This window comes from Pleurodeles waltl, chromosome 12 (genome assembly GCF_031143425.1).
Source record: "Pleurodeles waltl isolate 20211129_DDA chromosome 12, aPleWal1.hap1.20221129, whole genome shotgun sequence".
NCBI lineage: Eukaryota > Metazoa > Chordata > Amphibia > Caudata > Salamandridae > Pleurodeles > Pleurodeles waltl.
Window position 1 is genome coordinate 714,214,910 of NC_090451.1, and position 11,525 is coordinate 714,226,434.

The 11,525-nt window shown below is 41.0% G+C and overlaps 1 protein-coding gene across 1 annotated transcript; it reads left to right on the forward strand.

Annotated features, from left to right (window-relative positions):
* Positions 1-643: 643 nt before the first annotated feature.
* On the forward strand, positions 644-1,561 carry LOC138267305 (olfactory receptor 5M5-like). The gene has a single exon (XM_069216162.1). The coding sequence runs from the start codon at positions 644-646 to the stop codon at positions 1,559-1,561; it is 918 nt and encodes a 305-aa protein (XP_069072263.1).
* Positions 1,562-11,525: the final 9,964 nt, after the last annotated feature.

An 11,525-nucleotide genomic window follows, 5' to 3' on the forward strand; every position in this document is an offset into this window, starting at 1 on the left:
TGTGCACTTGAGTACCTGATGAAAATAACAAAGTGGTGCTTGGGGACCGCATGTTTATTAAAAATGAACACTTGTCTTTTGAAAGCAAAAAACTATGTTTAAGAAAATACATTTGTGAAATTTTGTTTGTTAGCCCAAAATGGAAGAGGTATTAGATAGAGGAATATGTTTTATTTTCAGAAATTGGCATGTTGTTGAAGACAAAATGGTTTTATTTCCAAAACCAATTTAAAGCTCATAACTGAACAGCAGTTCCAGCTGGGTAGACTCTTTGCTGTGGTGATGTGCTTTGTGTCGGGTAGGATGTGCGCTTTGGTTGTTGTTTCATTGCTCAAGAGGATGCTTTCCATATTGCTAACACTTTCCTGGACATTTCTGCTGCTAGCTCCACCTGCAGGTCTGGGCACAGTGATAACATGTGTTTGCAGCTCAAGATGATTTTCCCTGACCAAAGAGTCTCTCATCATAGAAGATGTTGCAGAGCCCTGAACTCGTTCTTGTTAAAAGCGTATAAAGATATTCATGATGAAAAAATGTAAATAGTATTAATTATGCAGCACAATTTTTGTTTGTAATAATTCAATTAAACTAATGCAGTAACTATCATGAGTCTTCCTCCCAGGTTGCGATAGATTTTGAAGATATGGAAAATAGAACCATATGGACAAACTTCACCCTGCTTGGACTCACAGATCGCCCAGAGCTGCAGACTCCTATTTTTGTGTTGTTCCTTCTGATATATGCTGTCATTTTATTGGGCAACGTCGGAATGCTTCTCACCATCGTTATGAGCTCTACGCTTCACACACCCATGTATTTGTTTCTTGCAAATTTGTCCTTTGTTGATCTTGGGTATTCCTCTTGTGTTGTCCCTAAAATGCTGGTGAACTTTGTCACAGGAAGTCAATCCATTTATCTAATCAGTTGTGCAATGCAGTTTTATTTTTTTGCTGCATTTGTGATTTCTGAATTTTACATTCTGATGCTCATGGCATTTGATCGATACATGGCAATATGTCATCCGTTACACTATACTCAAAGAATGTCACATAGGTTTTCTGTTCTGCTGGTGGGCCTAACTTATGTTTATGGCTTCACAGATGGTATGACGCAGACCGTGCTGACTTTTCGTCTATCATACTGTGGATCACGTGAAATCCATGGATTCTTCTGTGCCGACCCACCGCTATTAAAGCTCTCCTGCAGTGACCTCAGGATAAAACAAACAGTGCTCCTCATGTGCTCTGGCTTTAATCTCTCCATCACTTCTCTGGCCATATTTGTGTCCTACATGTTCATCATCTCGGCAATCCTACGTATTCGATCCGCAGATGCGAGGCGTAAAACCTTCTCCACTTGTTCTTCACACCTAATGTCTGTCACTATTTTCTACGGGACCCTATTTTTCATGTATCTACGTCCCAATTCTCAGCAGTCAGTGGATCAGGATAAAGTAGTCACAGTGTTTTATTCGGCTGTTATACCCATGTTGAACCCCCTCATTTATGGGATGAGGAATCGGGAAGTGAAAGAGGCCCTTAAAAAGGGAATTCACTTATGAGAGTTCCCTTTCATACCTTATCCATTTATTTAGTCACATACAGTTTTGAAAAACCAGCAGCCATTCCGAGTAATCACATTCATATTTATGAAATTGGCATGGATCCAGGAATCTTCCAAACCTTCCCTTGGTTACCCAATTGAAATATCAGGAAACAGCTGGGTAAACAAGCATTTGTGATTATAAGTGAAGTTGGCCCTACTGGAGGACATTTTTTGTGGATCCATGTGGTTTAAAAATGTACTCACCCTCTCACGATGGGGCCTACTTATTGATGGGTCAGGTTGTTTGAGTTCTTCACCAGACCAAAGCTGCCAGTGAATGCTTACTGTGAACATCTGGAAGTGTTCTACATTTGCAGCTTTTGACAGACAGATGTGGATGTAAATGATTTGCTTCTAATCTGTGTGTGTTATCCATGCACTGCTTTTTATACGCCTACAAATACAGTGCCTTACGTTGTCATTTTTGTACAAATGCAGTGATCTGTGAGTATACTTAACTGTTACTTTTCTGGTTGCTGTACTAATAATTTGTATTTTAATGTATGTTGGACTGTTTTTCTCTAATCTGGCTCTGGGCGGTTGATAGTAAAGGGGAGCAGTCAGTTATATAGCCATTAAGAGGCACCACTTCTAATGTGACACCCAAGTCCAGAAGACAATTTTAGCCAAAAAGGCTTGACATGCTGGGATGCTGAAGCCTACATGAAGCACAAATCCAAGTTATAGATGGCGGAGAGCACTTGGCTCTGCACTGTAGGACATGGGTAGAAGATGCTATGTATGGCATAGGAAAATTAGTCTGCAGTCACATATCAGGATTATCTCTGACAGACTTCACTATCTTCCTTGAAAGGCAGTAGGACAGGAGAATATTCGCTGCGAGCACACTTCTCATGATAATGGCCTATAAATCTGGCCGAAGGTTAGGTCCATCACAGGTTTGCTTCTAAACTGTTGGCAGTACTGGTTCTAATCCAGGTACGTGTGAAGCCGGTGACTCTGAAAGAGCAGTTGTGCTGACTAGTCTGATGCCAGAATCCTTTGTGCAAGGCCACCTGTGAGGAGGCAAGGTTGGCCATATGCTAGTCTTGCATCTCAAAGGATGATTGAGTTGGGGCGCAGTTAGCCACAACTCAAATACACCCCACATCAATGATTTCCAATCAGTGACGAATATTAAATAAACAATATGTTTTACAATTTAAAATAAGTGAACTTGAAATACAGAGCTTATACCACCTTTCAGAGAACAAAGTCAACTGAAGACCCTTGTGTCAAGTTACTTGCTAAAGTTAATTAAAATACAAGTCTAATGACAATTTGTTGATTTTCCAACCCAGGCTATGGAATGTATAATTGATAATGATACTTTAGCTATGTTTAACTTGTCATTTGTGAAACAAATAGGAATAATCATCACTTATCAAATAACGAGCATCTTGTCAATTGGTTCAGCTAATCAGAAAACTTTACAACAAGACCTTTGCCAGAGAGGGTAGAACATTGTTCCACTGCCCTGTCTGCACCTCCTTTACTTGTAGTTAGTACTTCCACAGCTGAAATAACCTTCTTCTGAATGGATCACCACTACTCTGGACACAAGTACCAATATGCACAATCAGATCTTTGTGGTACCCTTATGATCTAAAACAACTCACACTCGCTTAATCCACTTTTTATTCTAACCAAACTGCCTTTGCTCCTAATGTACCCAGAGACACACTCAGTCAGTCCTGTTTTTCTGTATCAGAAGTCTTATGTGAAGAGCGGACATAGTTTGTTCTTAAACTAAAATGATCTATTCAGCTTTAGACAGCTCAGGCAATCATGGGGACCCAACCTGCTGTTCTATTAAGTCTTTTTATCATGCAGCTTAGAGCCAGGGCAGGGGAGTCAGAACCTTTCCAGAAGCTTCACCCACATCCCAGAAGAAGGGCACCAGGGTATAAAAATAGGACCTTCAGACCTACTAGCCAGTTCACTACTGAACCTGCAGAAGGACTCTCAGAGGGCTGCCTGCCGCTGTGACCTGTTGTGCAGACTGCCAGACTGCTGCTGTACCTGGAAGGACTGCATTGTTGTCTGGAGTCTGTCTTAAACCCTCAGAGGCCAGGCCTGCCCCTAGGACTACCACAAGTGACTCCAAGGGATAGTTTTTTTCACTCATTGCTCCCATCATTAGGTCCTTGGACCCAGAAGCTGGGACATATTCACAGCTTCAAAAAGGTCCTTCATCACTTCTCTTGTATCAGCTGATCCAACCCACACTCAGACCTGTAAAGTGAAGTCAGATGCCTCGGATATAGTAGTAAAATCTATCTTATTCCTACACCGTGAGCAAACTGTCCAGATTCCCACTTCCCCATCTTTCACGAGGATGGATCTACTCAGAACAAATCTACATTCTTGCAGAGCATTTCAATTAATGAAGTCTTTGACAAATGGAAGCACTGCTTGTTTGGAGCTAAGGATGCAGCCACTGTCTTCACAGACCATTGTAACTTACATTTCTTGTGATCAGGACAGCTCAGACTCCGAGACAGCAAATGCAGATATTGTTCTTTACTAAGTTTAATTTTATTGTCCCTTTCCATTCAGTGAATAAAGGACTGATGCAGTGTCACAACATGACTGTTTAGAACTGCCCATGCATCAGGAAGAATGTGCCATCATCCCAGCTCACCAGGTTGTTGGATTAATGACCAATAACTAATTTCTAAACAAAATCTGCAAAGTAATGACTCTGTGAGAAATTTGGTTGTTGACTGAGGTATGAGCCTCGATCAAGCAACAGCCACACCCACTTGCAGGATGATCCACAAAAAGTAAATACATTAACCTGTGCTTAACCTTAGGTAGTTTGGCACAAAAAGCAGTCAGGCTTAACGTAGAGGCCATGTATAAAGTATTTGTGCAGCAAACAAACAGCAATAAAGTGAAAACACAACACAAGAGAAATCCCAAATGAATATAGAAAAAAGAGTGAATTTTAATAAATTATTTGACACCAAAACATAAAAAATCCAATCAGTAGAACCAGAGTTATTTATTTTTAAGGTTTCAGGTTCAAAATAGCTTATAAACATCAAACCACCAACTTCAGACATCTAGTTGTGCGAGACTGCGTCAAAGTCCAAAGTCAAGGCCTACCGTGATGGGTGCCCAGTTCAGATACAAGAAGTTGATTGGGCCCTGCTAGTGCTTACCTTCAGACTTAGAAAAATTCTTGAAGAAAAATGGCTGATAGGTAAAGTTCAGCTGGACAAGGCTGCAGCAGTTGCCTGAGGAGGGAGCTTTGTCGTCAGATGGCCTTGGGCTGAAGCTGTGATGAATACTTCTAGATCCGGACTCAGTCGAAAATCTCCAACAGGATGAGGCAGAGGGCTGTGGTCAAAGACAATTCCACAAGGTTGGATACCCCTTGAGAAAAGGACCGCTGAAACAGATTTACTGCTTCAGAGAGGAACGTAGCAGGAGAAGCCGCAAAGTCAATCCAACTGGCAATGCAAAGCTCAGGTGGATAGGTAGGCAGGTTGATCCTGGTCTCTTCCTAGTTCTCAGACTACTTTTAGGGCAAAAGTTTGTCTAAGTCTTCAGTTTTGTAAATTGCCCATCTGGGCACATTTAGCACGCCAACCATGGATCCAGGTCTGGTTGGACACCTCTTGGGGTTTCAGAATTCACTCAGGCTGGGTCCACGTGTGGGTTCAAGATGGCGGGAGCCTTTTATGTCCCCATAGCCGTAAACAGAAGGCCAGCAAACTACCCCTTGTAGTCACAATGCTTCAGGGAATTGTTTTTGTGTAGGAAGGTGTCCCTTCCTGTGTGAAAACACTTGTGCATGCTACACAGGCACCCTTGCACCAGTGTGCAAGTGCGTTTGTGTGTTGCCACTAGGCTGTTGACATGGTGCTAGTGCAGGGGAAAGGATGGGAATGCACCATATGCGATAGATTTTGTGCACTCCTGTCCTTCTCCTGTGATGCAGGGCAGCACAGTAAGGTAACTTGCTGTGCTGATCTGCACCACAAAATCGTAAACATGCCCCTTAATTTACAACAGTTCTTTAGAGCTGCAATATAATACAAAACATAAAATGCATATATAATAAACACATACACATGGCATTGTTACCCATCTAATAAAACCCCAACCCATGTGTTGAACCATATAACCATAAAATATCTCACATAAAAAACAATAATTTAAACCACAATAATAAACAATGATCATCAATGTGTCATGTGTCCCATCATAAAAAAAAGAACAGTCCAAAAACATCACTATTCCAATGCTACGAAATGATTGAAGAGAAGAGAATATCACAAAAACATGGGCACATCTTGATTACCCACTTTTGTGGTAAGGATACTTTTTAAAAGTGTAACCACCAAAAAATATTTGATTCAAATAAAATAGAGAAAACTGCTTCACTGTCCATACATGATTGTTATACCCATATTCCTCAATAACTATATAAAACTATTGACACATACTATTCCAATTCAAGGAGCACAATCATTTATCAGTGATTCGGCAGGCACTATAATACTTAGATAAGGCAACGAGTTGTAGCCTCCTTTTCTTTCTGGCCCACAAGGTAATTCTTCAATTAGTATTTTCAAAACTCATATTTCCACCCAAATCCTCATATTCAGGACTAGGCCAACCACATGATGGACACCTAATCAACAAATTGAAACACACTAAAAAGATATGTTTGCCAAACTATCTCATCATTATGATCAATTACACACCACAATTTTAACTTTAATTAACACTGAAAAGAGGATATTTTGGGGCATATTTATACTCCGTTTGTGCTGAATTTGCGTCGTTTTTTTCGACGCAAATTCGACGCAAAACTAACTCCATATTTATACTTTGGCGTTAGACGCGTCTAGCGCCAAAGTTCATGGAGTTAGCGTCATTTTTTGGCGTGAACACCTCCCTTGCGTTAATGATATGCAAGGGAGGCGTTCCCGTCTTAAAAAATGACTCCGAGGCATGTGCGTGGTATTTATACTCCCGGGCAAAAATTACGCCCGGGAGTGGGCGGGGCAAAAAACCCTGCATTTGCGCCTCTTTTTAACGCCTGGGTCAGGGCAGGCGTTAAGGGACCTGTGGGCTCTGAAGGAGCCCAGAGGTGCCCTCCCCTGCCCCCAGGGACACCCCCTGCCACCCTTGCCCACCCCAGGAGGACACCCAAGGATGGAGGGACCCATCCCAGGGAAGAAAAGGTAAGTTGGGGTAAGTATTTTTTTTTTTTTTGTGGCATAGGGGGGCCTGATTTGTGCCCCCCTACATGCCACTATGCCCAATGACCATGCCCAGGGGACATAAGTCCCCTGGGCATGGCCATTGGGCAAGGGGGCATGACTCCTGTCTTTGCTAAGACAGGAGTCATGTTGATGGGGGATGGGCGTCGTAAAAAAATGGCGCAAATCGGGTTAAGACGATTTTTTTGCCTCGACCTGACTTGCCCCATTTTTAGACGCCCATACGCCATTTTCCCCTACGCCGGCGCTGCCTGGAGTACGTGGTTTTTTTTCACGCACACCAGGCAGCGCCGGTCGGCTAACGCCAGCTAACGCCATTCTATAAATACGGCGCCCGCATGGTGCTTCAGAATGGCGTTAGCCGGCGCTAATTTTTTTGACGCTAAACTGCGTTAGCGCAGATTAGCGTCAAAAAGTATAAATACGGGCCTTACTATTTGCACTCCAATTTAAACAACTTTGGGGAAAGGTCTTTGAGCTAAGGGGTAGCCAGAAGAAGGGAGATCCACACAAGTAGAGGTATATTTCTTTAGATTTATTCCAGGAAATCGTCTTCAGTAAAATGGAACTCCAACTCTCTCCTAAGGCATCTCAAATCCCCAACTGCCCAGCACAGAATACAAACATTCCGGCTGTGGAAGAATTCAATTGCTCAAGGTAGAGATGGAAGATACCATATTCAACAAACCATAACAAAGAGGAGAAACACACAATACAAACTACAAACACAACATACAATATACAATACTACACCATCCCCCTCCCCAAAAAACTAAAGTACAACAATTCTGTTTAGATTCCGGATACGTCCATCATCAAGTTTTACAGCCCCCTTGAACACTTTTACAACTTTATAAATTCTGCTGAATTGTGACATACCAGATTTACGTTTTTCAGGTAGTTTAACTTTAACACTATCACCAGCATGCACAGTACAATCCTTCACTGACTTGCGAATATCATAAACCTCTTTTCTTTTATGTTGAAGATATCGATCTTTCTCTATTGCGTTCCTTTTGATAACTTCCTCATCCAAATTAAAAGCAAGATGTTTTTTAAGCCATGGAGGATTGATCTTGGTATATGGTACATGTTTTCTGAATAATACGAATGTAGTTTGGCCTGTGCTAGAATGTGGAGTAAACCTATATTCTTCTATCTTTGACTCAACCGAATTCTCCCAATGAACCCCATTCACTTTGGCAAACTGTATAGTTTCTTTCAATGTTCTATTAAAATGCTCTACCATACCATTTGTCTCAGGATGACATAGTGGACATTTTTTGTGCACTATTCCCCTGGAGGAAAGAAAATCACACATATATTTTGAAGTGAATTGGACCCCGTTGTCAGACAAAATAGATCCAGGATTGCCCTCCCTGCTGAAGACTTTAGAAAGTAAGTCTACCACAACCTTTGAAGTAACTTCTGAAGTGATCAACACTTCTGGCCGGCGAGATAACATATCCATAAGCACAATGGCATACTTAGAATATGACCCTGAAGAAATTGGTCCCATAATGTCAATGGACACTTCTTCCCAAACTTCTTTGGGAATTTCTTTAAGAATCATGGGCTGGGTCCTAACTTTCAAAGTTTTGTCCACTAAGCAGCACTCAATACACTCTCTGACCTTCCTTTCTAAAGCAATGTGCATGCCAGGCCACCAATACGTGGCCCTCATCCTTTCCTTCGTTTTACTAATACCTTGATGACTAGAATGAGAAAGATCAATGAGGCGTTCACGCAGGGAAGAAGGAGGTATGAGCTTATTATCTCTCAACAACAATCCATCTTGTATCCACAGCTCATCCCACACTTTTTTATAAGGCAAGATAGAAACATCTCTGCTGTTCCTCAACTGCACAGACTCAAGCAAGTTTATGATCATTGTCAAGTCTTGATCCTTAGCCATCTCTTCACGCCACTCGTGTTCTAAAACACACCCATCTGTTATGGCACAAACTTTCACTTCATCATCAGTCCACTACGACGTACAATTAAAATCATCTGTCACTTCATTCGAACTCAATCTAGACAAACAGTCTGCAGTCTTGTTGTCACACCCAGGAATATATTTCACAACAAACTGAAAATCTTGGAGCCCTACTACCCACTTGCAGATGCGAGAGGATACATTATCCAATCCCTTCTTTCCAAAAAATTCTTGCAGTGGTTTATGATCAGAATGTACTTCAAAGTATATCCCCCAAAGAAATTGTTTGAATTTTTTTATGGCCCAATAAAAGGTTAATGCCTCTTTCTCAATTGTGGAGTAATTAAGTTCTGCACCACGTACAGTGCGTGATGCAAAGGCAATAGTAATTTCATTACCATCCCTCAGTTGTTCCAACACACACACCCTAATCCTTTGTCCGATGCATCTGTTATGAGATAACAAGGCAGGCCAGGCTGGAAACTACTAAGTGATTGCACAGAAGACAGAGCCTTTTTCAAATCTTGAAATTCCAGCTCGCAGTCCTTAGACCACTTGAACTCTATACCTTTGTTGAGCAGAGAGCTAATAGAGCTTGCCCTTTTTGCAAAATTTGGAATGTACCTGGCATAGAATTCCGCCATACCGAAAAATACCTGAGTATCTTTTTTGTTTTCTGGTGTGGATAAATTAATAATAGAGTGTATCAAATCACTTTTCGGCTTAACTCCAGTACTCGAAACAACATGACCTAAGTATGTTATCTCAGACTGTAAAAACTTACACATTTCTTTCTTCAATGTTATACCTTTAGACCTGAAAATCAGAAGTACATCTCTTAATTTCTTTATCTGTTCCTCTTGGGTATTTGTGAAGACAAGCACATCATCTTGGAAAAAACAAACACCATCCAATCCCCCTAGTATCTCATGCATTAATCTTTGAAACACTGCCGCTGCTGAACATAATCCAAACGGCATCTGGTTGAACTTGAAGACACCAAAGGGAGTAATAAATGAAGTGAGTGGTTTAGAATCTTCAGTCAATAGCACTTGATGATACGCTGAAGTAAGGTCGAGCGTAGAAAAGAACCTCGCATTCCCGAAGGAACTGATCATTTTCGTCATGTTCGGCAGCGGAAATTTATCTTCAATCACTTGTTTGATCAGATTGCGAAGGTCAACGCAAGTCTAACGTCTCCAGAGCATTTGGTTGCTACTACAATGGGGGCAATCCATTGTGCTGCCTCCACTTCTTCAATGATCTCATTGTCTTTGAGTCTTTGAAGTTCCTGCTTTACTTTCTCTTTTAAACTCATTGGAATGTTCCTCAGCTTGCATGCAGTGGGTTGAGCATCTTTTTTCAACACAATCTGATGTTTGTAGCCTTTAATGCACCCCACTTTGGTATTGAAGACATCAGGGAGTTCACTCCATAAATCACGTTCTATATCAGACACCTTTTGCACTAGAACTTGCGGTACAGCATTTGGGTTAAGAATGATTCCCAATTCTTTCTGATGGGGCCAAATTAAAATGGTATCTCCAACAACTGGCACATAGATTGTCCTTTGAAACTGATGCATGCATCAAAATAACCCTTCAATTCTATCGGTTTTCCACCGTAGGAGTAAGGCATAACAGCTGGGGGCTGTAAATTCACTTTCCCTTCAAAATATTTCTCATAGTCTTTAACTGAGACAAGAGACAACTTTGCACCAGAGTCCATCATCATGGTGATAGATGTTCCATTGAGTGCAACTAGGTCTGTTGGATTACAGCATTTAGCAAAGTGACCCTTCTTGTTACATTTGTTGCATACAACATGAAAAGCTGGACATTCTTTGTAGTTCGCTAAATGAGTGGGAGAACCACATCTGAAACACACCACTTTACTCTTGTTCTTAAGATTAACATTGACTCTAGGTTTAGAATCAACTTTACATACAGTCCCAGTAGCTTTAGATTTCTTTAAAGTCTCTATACAGGATTCAAAGTGTTCAATTTCTTTAGCAACTTGCAACACTTCATCTAACAATGGATCACTCTTGGACCATAGAGCTTCTCTAATCTTATCACTCCTGCACTCTAACATAAATTGGTCAGGAATACGTTCCTCCATATTTACTCCAAAATTGCAGAGTGCAGCTAATTTTCAAAGGTTTGTTATATAGTTTTCTATTGACTCTTCATCAGACTGTTTACATTTTCCAAAATGGAATCTTTGAAGAATAATTGATATTTTGGGTAAGAAATGTCTGTCAAGTCTAAGTAGGGTTTCCTCAAAGTCATTCGAGGGAGCGTCTCCTACTGCTCCTTCAGAATTTGACACCGCAGGCAAAGTCTCTAGAATTTCCTGTCCTTCTGCTCCCAAACAATGTTGGAGCACGGATGTTTTCCTTTCTATGGATAAGTTGCTTCCACAAACTTTTAAATATGTTAAAAAAACTTTTTTCCACTTTGGCCATGGAATTGGAGGTTCGCCAGGAGTAGACAAAAAGAAAGGCAGAAGAAAAATATTCTGCATTCTAAAATTTCTTAGAATACCAAAGAAAAATGTTGACGAGGAAAAGAAAAGAAAGAGAAAAGAGCAAAGGTAAGTACTGTATCAGAAACAAGAATTCTCCAAAATAGAAAGAATACGAATTAACTGGAACCACTAGTGAGTCGAAAAAGTTTAAGAGCTGTGTAACAAAAACCCCAAAACGTTGCTAACGTAGTACCGCAGTGAGAATAAACCAGGGT